We start from the raw sequence: 23,070 nt of genomic DNA, 5'->3' as shown, positions 1-23,070 counted from the left end.
TCGGAAACTGTAATTTATTATTGATTTTTCCACTATTTAATGGATGTTATTACGCATATAAACCTTTCTCTTCAATCACTCTATCTATTAAAAAAACCGCATCAAAATCCGTTGCGTAGTTTTAAAGATTTAAGCATACATAGGGACATACAGATATAGGGACAGAGAAAGCGACTTTGTTTTATACTATGTATTGATTACAACTGAAATGTTATGAAGAAGATTTGGTTCACAGATAGTTTGAAAAGAAACAAAGCTATTTAACAAAATTCAATTTTGATACAATCAAAAACAATTCTTTTTTTGAGAAATTATTCATTAACTTTTTTTTATTCTAACTTTGTAAGTTGTAGTCTACTGTTTTTATTGAATACCTTTTTATGGAATATTTATGCAAAGCTATTTTCAAAATAGCAATACTAAGTAGTATTATTGTCTCAAGAATCATCAGCTTGCCTTCGCCTTACAATAAAATAAATTATTTTTGGCAACCTGCAATAAATCCACCAAAGTTCGTCTTGAAATTGTTATGTAATAAAAAATCAAATACATACGTAGTAGGCTCATCCAGGAACATGAGGGATGGATCTGAGAGCAATTCTAAAGCTACAGCCAATCTTCTCTTTTGGCCTCCGGACAGGTCACGGCATAGTGTTTCCGCCGCAGCGCTTAAACCCAAAAGAGCTAGAATTTCATAAACCTAGAAAAACAGAGAGACCTATTTCAGATATTCGAAAGATAGCAGCACAGTTTAATTAAAGCAGAAGGTTAGCTTAGCAGCCTTCTTTGTAAAGCTATGATAACAACGCAAACCTCAAGATCTTTTTAATCCTGTTAAAATCGTTGATTAATAAATATGTGGATCTGAATGTGGGGCAACGAAAGTAAAGCATGAAAGAGAAGTGCATCCGGTAGAGATGCGAATATTGAGATAGGTGTGTGGAGTGACAAGAATGGACAAGATAAGGAATGAGTATATCAGGGGAAGTGTAAACGCAGTCCCGGTAATTAACAACTTAAAGAGAGGACGATTAGCGTGGGATTGACATGTGATGCGTACAGAGAAGATGCATGTGACTAGGAGATGTATGGAAATGGTAGTGCATGGTAGAGGGGGAAGAGGTCGACCGAAGAAGACAAGGATGGAGTGTGTGAATGACGATATGAGAGAGAGAGGAGTGAGTGTTGAGCTGTCGGCTGATAGAAGAGGATGGAAGAGAAAAATTAGCTGTGCCGACCCCACCTAGTGGGATAAGTTGAAGAAAAAGAAGAAGGGAATAAATAAACTTTGGTGTAATGATGAAACAATCAAAGTTTCAACCTTTTCGACCGTCCTTTCGATCTTTGAAAAATTTAAATATTACTTCTCAGAACAACATAACAATATGCTAAGCAAATGTGATTTCGAAGTTTCAAGAGCTGTTGGTACAGAGTTTAAGTAGCCTCAAGCAAAAAGTTATTACAAAAATGTCAACATTAATCAGCTCCGAATGTATTTGTCAATAGTTTAAAAATTGTAATAAGTTGCGTCTTATATTCTACTTAATATATGAAAATTTAAGTTATTTTCATTTTTCGTCATTGTTTTGCCATATAATATACAGATAAAAAAATGCATGACATTTATATTATACATATGGTTGAGTTCAAACTCTTGCTGATGGTGGGGTCTATCATATTGTTGAAGTTAAAGAAAATATACATTCCGTTGTGTGTGTCCGTTAAAAGTGTGAGACGACTCTATAGCATAATTGAGATTGCTACCTGATGTCTCAATATGGGTGGCAGCACTCATCTTGTGTGATACCGTGAGCTTTTTCACTGACGTACGTAATTATAAATCTTTGACAATAGTTGTTGAGTGAACTAGTTATTTTGGGTGTTTTCGTGATTTACAATGTAACTAAAATAAACAATTGATAGCGCGTTTTAACAAAACGTTTCAATAAATGCGTTGGTGTATTACATTTAATTAGTACTAGATGATGACGCGATTTTTTTAATAACGCCATCTTGTTGTGTCTTTAAAGCAGTAAAAATAGTATTATTATTCGCCAATAGATGTCGGGAATTCATTATCGATAAAGTTGATTATTGAAAACACGAATAAAACAACATTTTCTGAAAATAAATCGTAGCTAGATCGATTTATCGCCCCCGAAATCCCCTTTAAACTAAATTTTATGAAAATCGTTGGAGCCGTTTCCGAGATTCAGATTATATATGTCGTGTTTAACGACTTTTAGTAATATTAAGACGTTGTTTTGACTATTATTTTAAATGATGAAATGTTGTTTTGATAAATATCACAAAATGTAGGGTAGACTCCGTAACGCCACAGTATAAAATGGCGGTACGTGGACAGAGTCGTGGCATTCCGTGGCAGACATTCAGTCCGTATCAGACGGTCCGTCCGTCTCAGTCAGTGAGTCTCTGGCAGTCAGTCTGTCGGTATGTGGAACGAAACTGTCGGTTTACCCTGTCATTGTGAATTTGTGTGTGTTGAGTTTCAATAATTATTATTCGGAAAGTTTTATTGAACTAAACTGAGTTCAATCGAATACGAGTGATGACGGAAATTACCGCTTAGCCATCCCTGGCGCCACGCGCCGACATATAACTAGTCAGGTCATAAGTATTGTCACACAGTAAAAACTTTTCTTTTAGAATGCTGGCCACAAAAAAGTTTATAGAATTCGAATTTCGAATTGTTCATGAAAATAAAAATGTATACTTTTAGTATTTTACTCATTTTTAAATATGGAGTGGACGCTTAAAGAAGACCGTGTTGCAGTTATTGCGTTGCATCGTTGCGGTTACGCGCCAATTCAAATTTTTAACATACTGAAAAATTTTAATATAACCAAAAGATTCGTTTATCGTACCATCAAACGATACAACGAAGACTCTAGTGTAGATGACAGGTCAAGAAGTGGTCGTCCTCGGTCTGCTAGGATTCCAGCAGTGATAAAAGCTGTGAAGGCGCGAATTCAAAGAAATCCCAAACGTAAGCAGAAACTGTTGGCCCATCAGATGGGGTTAAGCAGAACCACGGTGAAAATGGTGTTAAATGAAGACTTAGGGCTTCGGGCATATCGAAGAAAAACAGGACATCGTTTGAATGCTCGTCTAATGGACCTGAGACTGAAGAGATGCCGCGCTTTGTTGAAGCGGTACGCGGGAAAAATATATCGAGAAATTCTTTTTTCGGATGAAAAAAATTTTACCGTAGAAGAGAGCTACAACAAACAAAATGATAAGGTGTACGCACACAGTAGTGAAGAAGCGAGCAACCGTATTCCGCGCGTCCAACGAGGTCATTTTCCATCCTCGCTCATGGTATGGTTGGGAGTTTCTTATTGGGGCTTAACAGAGGTACATTTTCGTGAGAAAGGTGTAAAAACGAATGCAGTTATGTATCAAAATACAGTCCTGACGAACCTTGGGGATCCTGTTTCTCATACCATTTTCAATAACAGGCACTGGGTATTCCAACAAGATTCGGCGCCAGCTCATAGAGCGAAGAGCACACAAGACTGGCTGGCGGCGCGTGAAATCGACTTCATCCGGCACGAAGACTGGCCCTCCTCCAGTCCAGATTTGAATCCGTTAGATTACAAGATATGGCAACACTTGGAGGAAAAGGCGTGCTCAAAGCCTCATCCCAATTTGGAGTCACTCAAGACATCCTTGATTAAGGCAGCCGCCGATATTGACATGGACCTCGTTCGTGCTGCGATAGACGACTGGCCGCGCAGATTGAAGGCCTGTATTCAAAATCACGGAGGTCATTTTGAATAAACTTTAGTGTCATAGAATCTATGTTTTGTTAAGTTCATTTTGGTATATGAATGGTTACATAATGAATAAACTTGTTTCAATTATTTTACATTAAACATGTGACAGAATTTATGACCTGACTAGGTGTATATATACAAGAATTGCTCGTTTAAAGGTATAAGATTAGTCGTAACAAAGTATGGCTGTGATTAATAATACAATCGCTTTCGAACTCGCATCAGAGCAGACGGAATTTTTATGTTTCAATAAACTATTATAAATGTAGTGCTTAATATTCGTATATGCATTTAATTTAAAATCTATATACAGCTAAGCTTGTGCATTATTTTGCATACAGAATTTCCTAGTTGTTATTATTTTTATTATCATGTTTTATTAATAAAGCAATGCAGGTGTTAATCGGAAGTCTTGAAATGAGTGATGTGAATGAGTTACGTTAAAATATTCCATTACAGAGACAGATAAACAGGTCAAGTAGTAGTCATTAAAATGAGTTATTAAAAAACAAGCATGACTAGAACTAGAATAGGTCTAGATTACGAAGCACTGATCAAAGATCTTTCCAGCACTGTTGCTGTCTGGAGTACAATTTCAAATCCTCGCTATTATTTTCATTCACCTAGGATCTGTTGTATATTATCTCGCTAACAAGGGTAGATAAGGGAAAAAATATGTTGCACTCTATCTGTTGGACCGAAAAAGGTTCCAAACGGTGCATTTACGGTGGTAAATTAGTAGTGAACTTGCAGCCAGGGTGAATAAAGTGAATGTCATTAAAAACGTCTAGAAAATCATATTTTTTTTTCTACCTAAGCTGATAGCCTTGAGAGGCTATTTCAGCGTAACCTTGTAGGTGACCTCACGGGGCTCAAACTGGAGTGATGCTAACACTGACCCGAGCAAGAGCAGTGCTTCGCAGAATCTACCACCTGATCGGAACCGCGACCCACTGAGAAGTTCCGGCGAGATACTCAGTGGGCTGTGTCTATGGGTTAATTCGCTCGTCGAGTCCTTCGTCGCAAGCGACGGGTTCGACGAGGATGGTGACCGGTGCTTGTGGAACCTAAAAGCACCGTTAATGAATAGGGAGGATCCGTAATGACGTGTTTTGGGCATCATAAACGGTCATAATTCTTACCTTTTCCTTTCTTTCATGTCTTGAGAAGTCGGCCAGTTTAAGAGCAGCTGCGAGAGACATTGCTTCGTAGACCGTCAGATACGCACGCAGGTCATCGTGCTGGCGGATGTATCGTGCACCGCCGCGTCCGCTTGACTGCGAGGCGCAGGTACACGCGCCATTCACGGCTATCTCACCTTTAGCCCCTTGCGTCCTGAAAAACATTGCGGCATCGTACTAAGACCGAATAATATAAGGCGTTTTCTTTTGTTCTTTAAAACGAAAAGCGGAAAAAAATTCTTTTTCGTCTTAGATTTTTTTATTTTTTTATTACTTGATGGATGGACGAGCTCACAGCCCACCTGGTATTCAGTGGTTACTGGAGCTCATAGACATCTACGACGTCAATGCGCCACCCACCTTGAGATATAAGTTCTAAGGTCTCAAGTATAGTTACAACGGCTGCCCCACCCTTCAAACCGAAACGCATTACTGCTTCACGGCAGAAATAGGCAGGGTGGTGGTACCTACACATGCGGACTCACAAGAGGTCCTACCACCAGTGTGATCTTAAATGGGGATCGCGTCGTAATGTAGTATTGGTATCAGCAGACACACCGTGCCTCTCTATTTTCATCATATTTCTCTTGTTTTACAGAGGCCCTGGTATATTGCTGTAATGCTATGTGGGAATATCACCCTAACGTTAAGTATAAATATGGTTGGTTTTAATAAATCATTGGTGGTAGAGTGTTTTGTAAGCCCACACGGGTAGCTAATGTTCTACCTATTTTGGCAGTTATGGGTTTCAGTTTGAGGCATAGGACAGCAGTTCATAATAACAATTGAAATTTCGACTATATGCTTCTATAAGGGTGACGGCATTTATGTTTTAATGAGTATGGGCTTTGGTAACCATTCATCTTACGGGTCATGAGCGCGTTCACCTACTTCTGCATCAAAGGTTCACAAATCGTAGCCAGTCGTGGAAGTCGTCGTGGCCTAAGGGATAAGACGTCCGGTGCATTCGTGTTGAGCGATGCACCGGTGTTCGAATCCCAGGCGGGTACCAATTTTTCTAATGAAATACGTACTCAACAAATGTTCACGATTGACTTCCACGGTGAAGGAATAACATCGTGTAATAAAAATGAAACCTGCAAAATTATAATTTGCGTAATTACTGTTGGTAGGACCTCTTGTGAGTCCGCGCGGGTTGGTACCACCGCCCTGCCTATTTCTGCCGTGAAGCAGTAATGCTTTTCGGTTTGAAGGGTGGGGCAGCCGTTGTAACTATACTTGATACCTTAGAACTTATATCTCAAGGTGGGTGCCGCATTTACGTCGTAGATGTCTATGGGCTCCAGTAACCACTTAACACCAGGTGGTCTGTGAGCTCGTCCATCCAACTAGCAATAAAAAAAAAGAATCCATTTGCTATGTAACTAAACACATTCAGATAGTGTGTAATCGTAACTTTGTCAGTTTATTGTTTCACATTAAAATAAGCATTTAATTAAATAAACAGGTTAATAGGGGCAGTATACAATTTCAATTAAATTAAAACTATATATTATTTCTTTCACTGTACTTACAATATTACGTTCATTTAGTATTCTAAGATTTACATAATAAAATTGTTTTTATTGGTCTTCGGTGTATTATTCCACACATCGTAGTTGTCAAACAAAAATATGCTATGTGCACTTTTTTATTATTATTTTTTATTGCTGAGATGTGTGGACGAGCTCATAGCCTACCTGGTATTAAGTGGTTACTGGAGCCCATAGACATATACAACGTAAATGCGCCACACACCTTGAGATATAAGTTCTAAGGTCTCAGTATAGTTACAACGGCTGCCCCACCCTTCAAACCGAAACGCATTACTGCTTCACGGCAGAAATAGACGGGGCGGTGGTACCTACCCGTGCGGATTCAGAAGAGGTCCTACCACCAGTAACTTTTGTGATTTTTACCATTTGACCTTTTCGTATAGTTCACAGCCCTATCTACCGTATAAAAAAAAATTGTTATGTATCTATAGTTTTAATATTTATCTATAGCTTTCATTTGATATAGTTCTTAAAAATTCACCTACACATAAAATTTTATACGAAAATGTTTTTACACGTTAATTCAAAATAGAGTTTTTGCACATAGCAGATTTGGTTTGACAGCGACGATATGAAATGAAATGTAGAAATTCTATAGATTTATGTTTTATTTATTTTACTGTAATGAACATCCTTATAATACTCCTAATAATATGGAATAGTTCAGACCTCAGAAGGGTTATCTGGATATTTTATCGAAAATTCGTCATCGACAATTATTATTACAGTGACGCACAAAATATCGGGCCGCATAAATTATACGGTTGACCGGTTTTATTAGAATAATATCAATGCATCGACAACAATGTTTGAATATCTATTACGTTTGGATAGCACGGACTAAAGTAAAACTAGCATACTCGTTAATATCCACACACAATGACAAATTACAATGCGTTTCAAAATTTCTTTGTTTCTCCGGTTTATTGAATTTTATGAGTTGTTTATATGTATATTATATTCGTTTTTAATGTAAACGCCAGCGTAAATTCTACACTTCACAATAAGTGCTTATTTTCATTGGTAAACGGTTCGCATACGTTTTCACATTAGTCGATGGGGCTCCATGCGAGATTTAGTTATTCTGTATAATAAGTTCCGTACATAATCTATCTTCGACCCCACATTGTTCAATACTGACAGATAAAAAAAATCTTTAATGGAATTCCCGCAGGCGGTTTATCTATACTAATATTATAAAGAGGAAAGATTTGTTTGTTTGTTTGTATTGAATAGACTCCGAAACTACTGAATCGATTTGAAAAATTCCTTTACTGTTTGGAAGCTACACTATTCCCAAGTGACATAGGCTATAATATTTTTTGAAACAAATTAGGTATCCTTACTAAAACTCGAATAATGTAACCGAAGGGGTAAAAAAAACCCTTTTAAAAAAATTAAATCTAATTAATATAAAATACGTCAAATATCCTTGAAATTTTTGTTTTCCCGAGCAGAGCCGGAGAGGGCCGCTAGTCATTCACAATATCGATATAGGTTTTTAATTAGTCATGACTTCCTCTTCCAGCAGTCCACGAATGAATTATATTGGCCGAGTTATTTGGTCGGTGAGAATGTGCAATAAAACCATAGGTACTTACGAATACCCGGCGAGTATGTTCAAGAGCGTTGTCTTGCCCGCACCCGACGGACCCATGATGGCAGTTAGCGCTCCTGGCTTGAAGCATCCTGACACTCCCTTCAGGATTTGTCTTTGTTCTGTCAACAATCAGATCCACATATAAATAGGCAAAGTCAAAACATTTAACTATAATTTTTTCCTCAGCTTGTCGACGGATTTTCTTCGTTTTATTTCGTAGCTATTGACAAGATTTAGAGTTAAAAAAATGGTTTATTTTTTTGAAAATGTCAATAATGAAACAAAGCACAAAATGTAATAGGTAAATTCAATCGAAATTTTGAGGTGTCAGTGTTTATTGGTCGAATGTCGATCATTGAGAGAACTCTATAATAATTAATGTTACTTAGTTAATTTAATTGATGTTGGGATATATTATTAAATCTATTTATTTATACGTGATCGGATATGCTGTTCCGGTTTGAAGTATGGCTTAATCACGACTCTATAATACTACGCCGGTATATTTATATCAAAAGACCTATTATTTAGAAAAATCCAGTATGCTATCCTCTTTCGTATGTTTTCTGTCTAGATAGTTTCATCTAATGCCTATCAAGCGTACTTATGGAAGGCCGTAATTTGAGCCTGACCCAGTTAATAACAGCGCTGCATCGCACCGTGGTGATTAATTCAGTGCAGTCATCATCAAGATGGGCGGCCGCGTCTTCGTTTTCTTGTGTATCTCTATGTGTTCCGTCCGCCACGAGCTTTTCTGTTGCTTGAAATGGTACGGCTTTAGTGATTTTTACTCTAATATCCGTTTAGCATCAAGTGATATGTAAACTCTTTTGACAGTGGTAAAAAGATAATAAACCAGTCTTCCTGGCAGGACGCATGCAGTTTTTTTTTAAAGAATATTATTAGATTCATAATTTCCAAATATTGTCATTTAGGGTTAGAAATAAACTAAAATGAATACTGAAAATACTTAAGATTATCATGAACTTTAAAATAGAACAACTCTCATCTGATAATAAAATCGCAACTAAAAATACTGTTGAGTTAAATTTTCAATCATCAACATTTCAAATATTGGATTCGTCATTGTTTAAATTCCGTGATTGAAGTTTTTCAAAACAATGGCTGTTGTATTATATACCATAGCATCATATACATCACCAAAAACTCTAAACAAGATTGTCCACTGTTTTCAGGATTGTTGAATCACTTTTTATAAATGAAGACAGTGTTTGTCACGAGTCAAATGTCCTTGCCTTGTTATTGGTCGTTGTTTAAATTCAATAAAATCTACAGTAAATTGAAATACGTAGGAGCTTAAGTTTTAAGTGAATCTTTTAGTGGTCATTATAATTCGAGTATTCGAATTTAATGATTTATACGTACGACGATACGACGATACGATTTATATGTACGACCAAAATACCTAGTAAATATGAGTACTATTCTGTGTCTATTTTTCTGTTTAGGTTCAGTCGGTTTCATAATTTTTCTGGTACTCAGATCTAATGTATCTATGTTAGCTCTAGGGCAGAAAGATGCAGGACGTTAATATGAACTTACGCACCTTTGTAACACATGACATATATATGTACTAAGCTTAGATTTAGTGGAAGAGCTACATTAAACAATAAAATAAAGTACTGAAATACTATTCCGAATCATTGATGATTCATTAAGCCACTGTCTACTTTTTTATAATTATTGAGCACAGGTGGTACGTCATCTTGTGAGTCCGTACGGGTAGGTACCACCGCCCTGCCTATTTCTGCCGTGAAGCAGTAATGCGTTTCGGTTTGAAGGGCGGGGCAGTCGTTGTACTGTTAAAAGTGATACCTTACAACTCATGTCTCAAGACGGATGGCGGCTTTTAGGTTGTAGATGTCTATGGGCTCCTGTAATCACTTAACACCTAAGCAATAAAAAATTAGCTGGTGACGTAAACATAAATTGTGAATACTCCAATTTTAAAATGAAGTAGAGTGAATTGCGACGTTGAATTGGTATTGGGCAGAGTAGCATTGCTCGTAGAACGGATGGTCGTTGGAGCTGAAAAGTTCTTGAGTGGCGATCGCGTACCCGAAAACATACCATGGGTAGGCCTCTCACAAAATGGACCGACGACCTATTGAGGTTCGCAGGGATCCGCCGAATGAAAGCTGCGTAGGACCGCTGTTTGTGGCGAGGCTTTGGGGAGACCTATGTCCGGCAGTGGACGTCTGCTGGCTGATAGAATAGAGTGAATTACGTCTAGGGAGTTTCTACGTTTGTAATCATATTGTGCCAAAACTGAATTACTGAAATCTATATATTAATACGTGAAGCAAAACCTTTGTATCCCTTTTTACGAAAATTGCGCGGACGGAGGAGTATGAAATTTCCCACACTAATAGAGAATATAGTGAAGGAGTGCAGAATGGTATTTTTTTTTTTAATTATGCATTAATAATACATCAAATCAATAAATAAAACATTACACACACTACCATGTATTTGACACACACGCATATGTATACTCTATGTTTATTGTTAAACTTTGGTGCTTATAGTCTGTGGTCCAATTGAGAATAGATTAAATATTGTTTGTCTTTGTTAATATTTGTCTAAAGTGTACCTATGTGGTCCTAGTGAAATCTGTGAAAAAGTAGAATTCATCAAAGTAGAAGTCTTTGACAATAGAATCATAATAGTGTATATAGAAACTTATAAATTTCAATTAATTATTGTCGAATTTCGACTACCGGGGGACACACTAGTAATAATAAAAATGTCTGAATTACGTTCATTAATTATGTATCTTGATATCGAGTTTGCATTTATCGACGATTTTACATAGACGTCATAAGTTGGCAGTAAAATGATTAAAATTTGTATTTTTATCACGTCTGTGGTTTGGGACGACGCGTCGAGGTCTGTATTATTATGTCGATATTGTAATTTACGGTGCTTCATTGGTGTGCAGCTCAGATTTTTAGACTGTGATCGTGTCATCGGACACGCAGAGCGCCGATTCTCATGTCATAAACAACTCACGTAATTTAGGCCCTTATTACATGACGTCCATAGAATAGAAAATCTTGAAATGATAACATAAGCTTGTGCAGATTAAGTTTCCGTTTCCTTGATAAATTTAAAATTTACCATCGTTTTTTTTTTATTGCTTAGATGGGATGACGAGCTCACAGCCAACCTGGTGTTACGGTTACTGGAGCCCATATACATCTACAACGTAAACGCGCCACCCACCTTGAGATATAAGTTCTAAGGTCTCAGTATAGTTACAACGGCTGCCCTACCCTTCAAACCGAAACGCATTACTGCTTCACGGCGGAAATAGGCAGGGTGGTGGTACCTACCCATGCGCACTTACAAAAGGTCCTACCACCAGTAATGAATGAATGAATAATAATAAATCATAGATACAAATTTTAGGAACACAAAAGTTAAATGTTAAATTTAATTAGTCATTACTGAAAGTTCATAAATTTTACGACATGTATTTTATTACAAACAGCGGTTGATTTTAGGTAGTTTTGTAGTTTTTCTTTATTGGAAATATTAGGTGCTTCATTTATTATTAACTTGTTTTTGGCTTTCGAGTTGTACGTCACTGAGCCACTTAGATCTAAGCGGTAAGCAACTATCAGGTGAACGTCAAAAGTGACTTTCAGAACTTCAATCCCTATTCTTCATTACCTTCTTACTACTTACTAATAAATATATAAACGTGCGCAACTCACACGTGGTAGAAGTGAATCCTTAAAAAATGTTGGCTTCAAGATAATGAGACGAATGTAAAGTTTTGGGAAGAGGATAATTATTGTAGGTTTTAGTAATGATCATAGTGATACAAAGTTTGATAATTATTTTACATTTTATTCGTATATTTTATAAAGATTTATTTATCACAGAATGTATTAAGTACGAATATTAAGTACGTAGCAGAGCACAAAGAGAACCACGAATGTAAGAAACACTGTGTGACGTTTCCTATCTCGTTTTCTCCCATATTAAATCTTATTAATTTATGTGTCTGTCTCTTTTTACTGTCACTTTTTCGTTTCATCGACTTTCGAATCACAACGATGCTACCTTCTATCTTCTGCATCTCAACGATGCTATCTTCTCAGTGGGTTGCGTTTCCGATCCGGTGGTAAATTCTGCGAAGCACTACTCTTGCTAGGGCCAATGTTAGCAACACTTCCGGTTTGAGCTCCGAGAGCTCACCTACACGCTAGGATGAAACTGAAATAGCCTCTCAAGGCTATCAGCATAGGTAGGGGAAAAAAACGATGCTAAAGTTTCGACTTAAAAACATTTTTTTTAATAATCGTCAAGAAACTATTATTATGAAAACAATCGTGACTCGTTCGTTTTGTATTCACGTGTAGTTCGAACTATTCATCAAGTCGGTCGTACTTAGACTTGTTAATGACAACTGTCGAATAATTTACGATTGTTAATTTCTGCTTTGGCATTTCACACGTTGTACTTAGATCATTAGCGAATGAATTACTGACGCAGTGCCTATCATTGTTTAGCAGTACTGGTTCATTGTTAACTATTTTAAATAATTATTTTTGTTGAAAATATATACATAAAATATATTTCTTTTAAACTTTTGCGAGTATCTAATTATTTAACTTAAAAAGTTCTTACCACGATTTTTAGTCAATACCCGATTATTAAGCTCTATTGTGAGCTTAATGCTGGGATGTAGACTGAAGATTGTGTGTAAGATTTTAGAGACAGACTGATCGGTTTGTCCTCTTTTTCCATTTTTGCATCCACAGAGCTAAGAGCTAACCCACTAAGTTTCTCGCTGGATCGTTTTTTTAGGACACTGTGAATGCATCATATTCTATTTAACTTAATACTAATAATGTGTATGTGTATATATTAATGTACTATGTGTGTATATTTCAATCGATATTATCTATCTATTGCCTTGTGATTAAAATACGGAGGTAGTTGATAGTAAAGAGAAGAGTACAACGGCTACCCCATCTTCCAAATTGGAACGCGCGACTTTTTCACCACGGAAATCGACAGTATCGAGATATTTACTTATGCGGGCTCGAAATGCGCTTTATGACCAGTTATTACCCAAATATTGAGAAAATAATTTTCGTTTATTTATAACTTCATAAACAAGAACTTACACCGTTTTATATGTCTTTAAAAGAAGGATAAAAAAAGAATATTGAACCCTGTGGTAGTCTTGCTAAGCCAAACTCAGTTCGTGGCAATCGACCAGTCTTATGTATTATTAGTGACGATTAGGTGGTCGCGGTAGTGCTAGGGTTTTGCTGTTCTCTGGAACTGTTTATGAGAACTTAAGCCATCTAAATATTACGTAACTATAAAAATATGTACATACATCAATCACTTTACATTTTATATTTCATTATGAAGAGTTCCGGTGTATTTGAATGTAATAGTATGTAGATCTATCCCATGAATTAAAATGGACTTAACTTAAGCTGTATGCACTGATTTCAACGAAAAATTAATCATCAAAGCCATAACTCCTATTTTTTTTAAAAGTAATTTTCGTCGCCAATTACGTATTCATTAATTTAGGCAACAATAAATGATCCACTGTGTATCAGAAAACAAAATCTCTAAAGAGTTATATTGCAATTTTAAATGATAGGAGGTTCGTGTTTGTGTCGGTGTGACTACAGTCATGTAGGCTCGATACCTATGGAATAATAAAGACAGGAAATACCACATCGGAGACAATCGAAAATCCTTGACGGTTCCTAGATCCTAGATGATTGTAGATGATGATTGATTGATAAAATAAACTGGTTTTTTATTATAATAGATTTAAAAGCTATGGTTGATTGTTTTTTGAATTGAAAGTCACTGAACCCTGAAAACTAACAGTTCTGATAAGAGATTTTTAAGAGACATGACATTTCGTCACAACAATGTTCCGTCATTAAGGTTAGTTCCCGTTTAAGGAAGTTCATTTTGCACACAAAATTAAAAGCAGGCGTAAATTTTAGTTTATTTTTTAATTAATTTTGATTTCAGAAACGGTTAATTCGTTTGCGTTATTAAATTCTTTTCTTCACTACTTTTTACGGTTATACGACCTCCGGGTCCATTTGGAATAGAGTGGTTAGTTGAGGTCATAGCGCTAATAAAGTAAACTAGTGGTCCCGCAGTAGTCGAAATTCGACTATAATTAATAGGAATTGTAAGTTTGTACACATACTATAATCACAAATTTCGCCAAGGCTACACGATAAATTTTTATTAATAAAGACAAACAATATTTAATTTATTCTCAATTTGACCACGGACGTCAAGAGCAAAAGTTTGACAATAAATAGTATGCATGCGTGTGTGCGTCAAATACATGGTATGTAGTGTGTGTAATATTTTCTTTATTGATTTAATGTATCTTTTATGCATTATTTTAAAAAATATTAGCATTGTGCACTTCTTCTCTATATTCTCTATAAGTGTGGAAAATTTCATACTCCTCCGTCCGCGCAATTTTCGTAAAAAGTGATACAAAGTTTTGGCTTCACGTATTAATATATAGATGATGCCATTCACCCTTACTCTCTCGAAAAGAGTCGTTGAAATCTCAATAGAATTACATCCGGGATATTGTACGCTTCAAACTGGAACTTCAAAATTGCTTATCTATCAGTGCGAGCTCATAATATGCCCTACTAACAGTGAGGAGTTTTTTTTTATGATTGAAGGATTTCTGGTGGCCTCGAGGCCCTTTCAGTTTCATCAGGACAGGTGGGCGAGCAAAGGTTCAGCCAGGAGGGGTGGGGTTTGCTAACAGCTGCCCGAGCGCCTCCGAAGGAGACCAGAAAGGAGTTTTTAAAATGCTAGCAATATTGCCTTAGATATAACGAAGGTCGATAGGCTATGTTATCATTCACTTGCTCACCTAGCTGTCTGTACAGGTGAGTTCATTAAGTCTGTACTTTATGAGAAAATAGTGATTACTGTTAACTGGAAATTACGCGAGCATCTCATTTCGTCAGGCCTACGCTTTGTAAGCTTTTAGTTTGCTTTTAATCAGCATTTATTTTTTTGGTTACGTTAACTAAGAATCTAAAAATTATATGATTTTTTTAATTCCAATTTTAATTCCATTTCCTGAGAACAACAATTATCAGTGTCGGGACAGATAACGAAGTATTCTTTTAAGGGTTCTGTTTTTTTCTTCATTCATAACCTTAAAAACAGAAGTACAACTCAGATAGAAATGTGTTGTCCGTCATGGAAACTCACTAATTCAACTGAGTATTCATTTGCGACTAGTCATTTGATTTGTCCTTCAAAGAGCTCAGTGATGTGTGACTAATTTAGAAATACGCAACAACTGTTTGAACATTGCAAAAGACATCATAGATTTAGCCATTATGAAGACCCGTACATTTGATTGAATTATACTAAAGAATCCATTGAGAACCTGAATCGTATGAGAACCTGAATTGTATGATTTTTTTTATTGCTTAGATGGTTGGGCGAGCTCACAGCCCACCTGGTGTTAAATGGTTCCTGGAGCCTATAGAATCTACGACGTAAATGCGCCATCCCCTTTGAGATATAAGTTCTAAGATCTCAAGTATAATTACAACGGCTGCCCCATCCTTCAAACCGAAACGCATTACTGCTTCACGGCAGAAACAGGCAGAGCGATGGTACCCATCCGCGCGGACTCACAAGAGGTCCTACGACCAATAATTACGCAAATTATAATTGTTTGAAGGGTGAGGCAGCCTTTGTAACTATACTTAAGACCTTAGAAATTATATCTCAAGGTGGGTGGCGCATTTACTTATTATTGTTCTATAAGTGTCCTCATTTTCTTAATTATGTACCCTGTGATGAGTAATGTTGACATCAAGCAAATACTTTGCTCGGTGCTTTGCATGATAATCTTGCTTAACTGTTTGTTATCTACTGTGTTATCTACTGATCCAAATTTTTGAGCCTGCTGTTAGATTACCTTACAGACTATTTTTGTCTTTCATTATTGTTTGAAGTGTCAATGCAAGACAGACGCGGTATAACCATTCCCATAATCTTATTTGTTAATATTGTCTACTTTTTTTATGGGATTTCATGACCTGGTAACTAACACCTTAAGGCCAAGTCTTATTTTAATTTATATTCTTTTTTTATGAAAAATGATAATATGGAGTGAAATGAAGATGATTAATTTGAGACATTAATCAACTGAGGTGAAATTAAATGAAATGAGATGAGATGATATGGGATGAAATATAATCTCAGTAAAATGGTGGTTATTTACTGAGACCTTTTCAGTGGGCTATTTGGAGGATCCCGAGAAGCTACGTCCAGCGGGTTTGTTTCATTTTCCCACATTTGTGTACTTTCACAGATATCAAAACCGTTAATAAACCACCGTTATTACACATTTAAACCTTAAGAAACACTAAATAGATAAAATAAAACAAATCACAAAGCTTCAATCTTCGCGTTCCCGCCAAAAACTCTATTGCCTAGGGATAAATTAATTCACAAATGCCCTATAAATCGAAAAAAGAGATAGATTTGTGACACCGATTCATTCGGACCCATTCTCATGTCTTATAGTAAACTATATTTTTGGGTGACAGCAAAATATTACTTTCGTGTTCATATATGCTTTCACTCTGTGAAAATATTTTTCAATGCATTTTACATAAGTTCATTGTTATCATTATAAAATATGCTTGTAATTTGAATACAAGGTAGTCAGAAATAAATTAGATGAACGAAAAACAATATACATTCAAACTCGTCTTGCGGTATCATTTTGTTAAGGAGCAGACAGTTTGTGTGCATTACATGCAAACGTTTTTAACTATATACATGCTTTTTAATCCAGTCACGTCGTACGTGTAAAAGCAAGAATATCTACAAGGATTAAAAATATCAAATACCACAAAAAGGAATACCGAAGTGCAATATTTTGCCAAAAGCACTACACAATATAATGTAATTAATGCAAGTTATGTAATATGAACAAATGAATGGCAAACAAAAAATAGATTAATGAATCCGTGCTTTTAAAATTTAATAAGAAAATTAGGTCTTAAAATTTTTGAACGACGTTTCGTTAAATCTAGAAAGGTGTTTTAATATTTTTCATTTCCTAACAAACAACTTACCATAATCTAGGTTGTATTTAACCAAAAATATGCATAAAATTTATATACAGAATTATTATACGTAATTAACTATTATTAATGAAAAGAATTTCAGAACCAATTTCAAAATATTAGACATCTTAAAGACATAAACCATTGAGTTTAGTGAAACGCTCTGACATTTGGGCAACTAGGGCCATTTACTGTTGACGACGTACATCGTTGAACTACAAAACGTCTCAAGGATGTTGATCTATAGCAGGAAGTATGGGATGTGGCCTACATACGTAAGTAAATATTAACATGTCCTTAACAAATCGTGACTTCTTTTGATAGCCGTTAACGTATCAAAGGTAATGTCTTATCTTGACTCGTAAAATACATAAATTAAATACTTGAGGAAAATCGGAGCGAAGTTATTAAACAGACAGTATCCATTAAAATAGGGAAAATTCCAAGAAAGTAGTGTGACGCATATCAGATGCTCCCAGTTAGAGGATGGGGCACCGCTGAGTTTTCTGTTTCAAGTGAGTACAAAAGGAGTGATTATTGGTAAATTTACACATTGTTAATGACATGGAAATTGGTGATTAAAAACTATTCCGTGAAGCCAAGTATCGATGAAGAAGTATTTGGTTTAGACAGCTCACCGTTAGCGCAAAACGACCGTGCACTTGGATACAGGTATTACCTTCAAGCACTGCAAGTCACGCAGTCAGTTGCAGGTGCGGGTCCTAACATCTGCTTATTATCGACTACGTATACCGTTTGGTATTATTCACCTTATGCTCGTTGAATTAACAGAAAATCTTAAATGAATTAAAATTTTAATTTAATCTACTCTTTTTTTATAGATTACTAGTTGATCAGGCAGACTTCGTAGTGCCTCAATCGATAAATAAAAGACTTAAGCTTTTGTATAAAATTAACTTAAAACAAAAGGAATCCGTCCGACGGGGGACACATGAAAGGGAAAACAAAATTGTAATTTTTATTTAATTCCGAGCATTTTCATATTTATCTACCTTTTAAACCTTCTCTGGACTTCCACAAATAATTCAAGACACAAATTAGCCAAATTGGTCCAGCCGTTCTCGAGTTTTAGCGTGACTAACGAACAGCAATTCATTTTTATATATAGAGATATAGATATAGATTGTTAAATGGCGGCAATCGGTAAACGCCGTCTAGTCTACCATAAAGCAGGGATACGAAATTGAAGTCTCAAAATTTTTTGAGAAGATCAAGTGCTATGATAATTTTCCGAAGTATTCTGGGGTTTTTTTGTTTTTTTTTATTGCACACATGGGCGGACGAGCTCACAGTCACCTAGTGGTAAGTGGTTACCAGAGCCCATAGACATCTATAACGTCAATGTTGCCACCCATCTTGAGATATGAGCGCTAAGGTCTCACTATAGTTACAGCGGCTGCCCCACCCTTCAAACCGTTTATTTATGTTAACCGTTTCGCATTACTGCTTCACGACCGAAATAGGCTGGATGGTGATCTTACCCGTGCGGACTCACAAGAGGTCCTACCACCAGTAGTTATTGCAAATTATAACTTGGGCCGTGAGCTAGTCCATCTAAGCAATAAATAAAAGGTGGATTAGTAGAATAGTTAATATTTTAACACGAACCCGGAACGGTATTTTGTGAGAATTCTGATAAAAAACTTTGAATAAACCCATAGTTTGAATAAAGTGCGTTCATTAATTCTAACTATATAAATCGTTTTGTTCAATTTTGTACCTTAAGCTTTGTTGTCTTAAAAGTAAAATTAAAAGTTATGCCGTCCTAAAATGTATTCATGCCGTGACTGATTTAGCTCACGATTTTAGAACCGACCCGCTTTTTCGCATCAAAACCTTACACTTACGGCGGAATTGGCAAGCCAGAGCCGTATTTGGTGGGAGGGTTAAGTTTGAGCAAATATAAGATAATTAATTACTTCTACTAAAGGCACGAGAAAGTAGTATTAATATACCCAGGAAGCAGGAAAGATTTCACAGAATGCCCTTTGTCCTTACTTATCTAATTAAGAATTTGAAAAGAATTAATTCTGATATTTTTGTCATTGACAGTAGTTGTATTATTAAATGTAATATATCGAATAGACCTCCGATTCTCGCAAAACAGGTCAAGATTTGTTATTTTAATGTTCAATTCGAGTGTTTCAAAGACGATTAGGTCGAATCGATAACGAAGTTTTTACAAAATCAAACTATTATTTTTCAAATTCGGAGCGATTGAAAGGTTACTTACTAGTTATACCCAATTGAGAATTAAGTCTGTATTTTATTTATTCTTGAAATTGTTATTATTTTTCAAATTCGGAGCCATTGAAAGGTTACTTACTCACCCGTAAAGGTTACATACCCGATTCAGAATTAAGTACATATATATTTTTATTTATGCCTAAAATTGTTTTTAAACTAAAATCTCAGTGTTTATATTTAGGTAGGAAATATCCACTTCGATAAAGCGGCACGACACGAGAACTCTATCATCGTGGCCGCCGGTAACTACATTCCCGATCCTGCGGACAGAATGGAAAGCAGTCGACGTCGCGTCATCTCGGATCCTCCCGATCCACTAACGGTGCTTTTAGGTACTTCGAGCACCGGTCACCGTTCTCGTCGAATCCGTCGCTTGCGACGAAGGGCTCGACGATTAAATTAACTCTCAGACACAGCCCACTGAGTTTCTCGCCGGATCTTCTCAGTGGGTCGCGTTTCCGATCTGGTGGTAGATTCTGCGAAGCACGGCTCTTGCTAGGGTTCGTGTTAGCATCGTCGTCAGGTTTGAGCCCCGTGAGCTCACCTACTAGCCACGGTTACGCTGGAATAGCCGCTCCAGGCTACCAGCTTAGGTACGAAAAAAAAAAATTCGGATGGCCTGCATATAGGAAGCCAATAAACGCGCGCGTTGTTTCGTAAAATTTAATTTTTACTTCTGCGTTTTTAATCCCGTGTATTTTCCTAGCACACTAACTCTCAATTTTCAAACCTATTACTGGTGAAACGTATTTCGGGCCGGCGCTAATGGAAATCACTGGCTCTCCTATGTCTGAATATCAATCAGCAATCATGTAATTTGATCTGAACAGTGTTCATTCAGATCTAGCGGAGACAGTTAGACTCAAGGGAGGCACTATAATGGTTTTTGACTCTAATTATCGCTGGCGTCAAGTGAGTCTTGATATATAGTCTGTACATTACGACAATAATAAAAAAGGGTGCGTGTACTTATGTACGCGCGTAAGAAGTTATACTTTATTTTTATTAAATTTATTTCTTTTTTATTTATTTAAATTTTAATCAATTTGAAGAAAAAAAAAACGATTAAACAACATCCTCAAACACGCATATTGGACATCCCTTTTCTTGACATCGTATAAATTCGGTAATTCTCGGTACGGTTCGGAAAGTTCACCTGCGGCTATATTCAGACTCGCCAAGTTACGTCGCGTCGGTCGTATTGTAATGAGCGATTTAGTGGGCAACTCTTCATTCTGTTAATTTTGTGTCACGGTGCGCGCGCATCGTAAAATTTCACTCTCATCAATTTTTCATAACGCGCCTAAAGAAGTATAACTTCAAAAATATTGAAGAGGATTTCAGTATTGTTCGAGTAAATATATCCCTTGACATCAGTCCGCATATTAATAATTTATATCAATTAAATGTTTATTTGTCGACTTCGATTACATTGGCCCTTATTTCAATTGTCATTGGAATTTGCATTTATCTTTATTCGCAATGGCATACTTTGATAATACCAGCTTATACAAAATGTATTATTGTACCATGTATTATTTACGGAATTTTATTATTTAAAAATTGAGATTCAACTGCAAGTAAATTTAGCGGTAGGCAGCGGCTTGGCTCTGCCCCTGGCATTGCTGAAGTCCATGGGCGACGGTAACCACTCACCATCAGGTGGGCCGTATGCTCGTCTGCCTACAAGGGCAATAAAAAAAAAAAAAAAAAAAAAAAAAAAAAAAAAAAAAAAAAATTTTAAAAGCACTGTCATCTTAAAATATTTATTTTTAAATTCAAATAAATAACATATCATTCGGTGTCCGTAGTTAAACGTATTATAAAATAATAGAATAGAATTTTTGGTCTCTTACATATAAAAAGCGATTATAAACATAATAACATACAAAAAAAAAGTCTACAAAGTATAATTGTTAATATCGTGCTAGTAAATGTAGGACATGTTAACGTATATTACAATGAAAATGAGGTTGGTAAGAGAGTGTTAACTATGAATGTGGAATTAAATAGAAGAAGAGGTAGACCTAAGAAGAAATGGATGGATTACGAGAAAGACGATATGTGTAGGAGTGAGCGAAGAAATGGTATATGGTAGAGAAGTATGGAAGGAGAAAACATTTTGCGCCGACCTCAGGTGACTGGGAGAAGGCAGGAAAATGATGATGATGATGATGATGGAGGTCCACTATCTATCTTCGATTGCGAGCTTTCAAATCAACTAGTATCACTCTGAGTAATAAACAAGAAACGTTCTTATGATGTTGCTGATGTCCAGGCGCGACGATGACCCTTAACGATCGGGCTGGGTCAATTTGGTCATAGCTCGCCTGTTGTTAAGGTCAAAGATATGATGACATCGAGTTTTTTTATTGTTGTATTAATACATTCAATCACGACAACTCGGTTATATACCTACTTTAAATATTATTCATTAAACATACATGATGTACTTACATATATGTATTATACTGTAGAAATATAATAATCAAATAAAATTTCGTATGCTATATTATTGCGTAATAAAAAGATATTACTTTCATAATCATTTTAAATGACCCAGAAATTTTCAATGCAGATTGTTGACAAGCAAAAACGTTCCGGTTTTAAAGAAGGGCACACGGCTTCTGACGTTTAGAAGGGCCATTGACCCTTGTAACCGAGAAATGCTAAGAGTGAAATAACATGTTACGTGAATGAATGCGCCCTGGGGTATTCCATTTGTGGTAAAATGTATGTTTTAAAAAAATAAAAAAATACATTAAACACACTAAATATAGGGTACAGGTGATTTACCAAATAATTACAAAATCGCTATTGAAAAAATAAAGGTTTGGAACGAACTTAACTAAATTTAACTGACTCGCGATGTCAGCTGACTTTAATGAGGGTCGAGTGTCCACCAGCCTCCTTCGCATCAAATTGGTTCACTAAAACTGCAAGTTTTTGTTTTTTTTTTATGATTGAGGGTTTACTGGTAGCCCGGAGGCCATTCCAGTTTCATAAGGACAGGTGGGCGAGCAAGGGCTCAGCCAGAGTACAAGTATTTATGTTCAGTGGTAAAGGTCTATAATTCTGACGATAATTTTAGGAAGTAATATTTATTAGACAATTATATGCAATATAGAATATTTTAACAACAGCTTTGTGTTCATCGTCAATATGCCAAGCATTTGTGGTAAGGAATAATAGCTATTGTATTTCTTTATTATCAGCTGTTTGACTCTAGGAAAGTTTTCTTTTAAATGAGTCATTAACATTGAACAAGCGAGGAAAATAAATAAATCGATAAAAGAACTTAAAATTATTAACAAAATATTTGTTTTACTATTGTTTGTTTCTGAACGGTAGGTAGTTGAATAATTCAAATTCAAAGCACATTGTTTCGCCTTTACCTTCAACGAATAGTAAAATACGTAACACGATTCGTTCTATTTTATCAATTTTTATGTTGCGTGTTCCGTTTTCTAAGCTTACGCTGAAGGTCCCTGACCTACGTTAACATTCCGAAACAGGTTT

At 36.0% G+C, this 23,070-nt stretch overlaps 1 protein-coding gene across 3 annotated transcripts in view; it reads right to left on the bottom strand.

The window, feature by feature from the left end:
* The window catches only part of LOC692570 (ATP-binding cassette sub-family G member 1), a 53,061-nt gene that overhangs the window by 15,680 nt on the left and 14,311 nt on the right, over positions 1 to 23,070 (bottom strand). For all 3 annotated transcript variants that reach the window (XM_038014298.2, XM_038014299.2, XM_038014300.2), the window contains 3 exons: positions 8,136 to 8,253; positions 4,940 to 5,132; positions 555 to 700 (listed from right to left, as the gene is read on the bottom strand). In XM_038014298.2, coding sequence (XP_037870226.1) covers positions 555 to 700; positions 4,940 to 5,132; positions 8,136 to 8,253 — 457 coding nt within the window. The remainder of the gene's footprint in view (positions 1 to 554; positions 701 to 4,939; positions 5,133 to 8,135; positions 8,254 to 23,070) is intronic.

The sequence above is a fragment of the Bombyx mori genome, chromosome 12 (genome assembly GCF_030269925.1).
Source record: "Bombyx mori chromosome 12, ASM3026992v2".
Lineage (NCBI taxonomy): Eukaryota > Metazoa > Arthropoda > Insecta > Lepidoptera > Bombycidae > Bombyx > Bombyx mori.
Note: the sequence above shows the minus strand (reverse complement) of the source record. Positions and strands in the feature narration are given on the sequence as shown.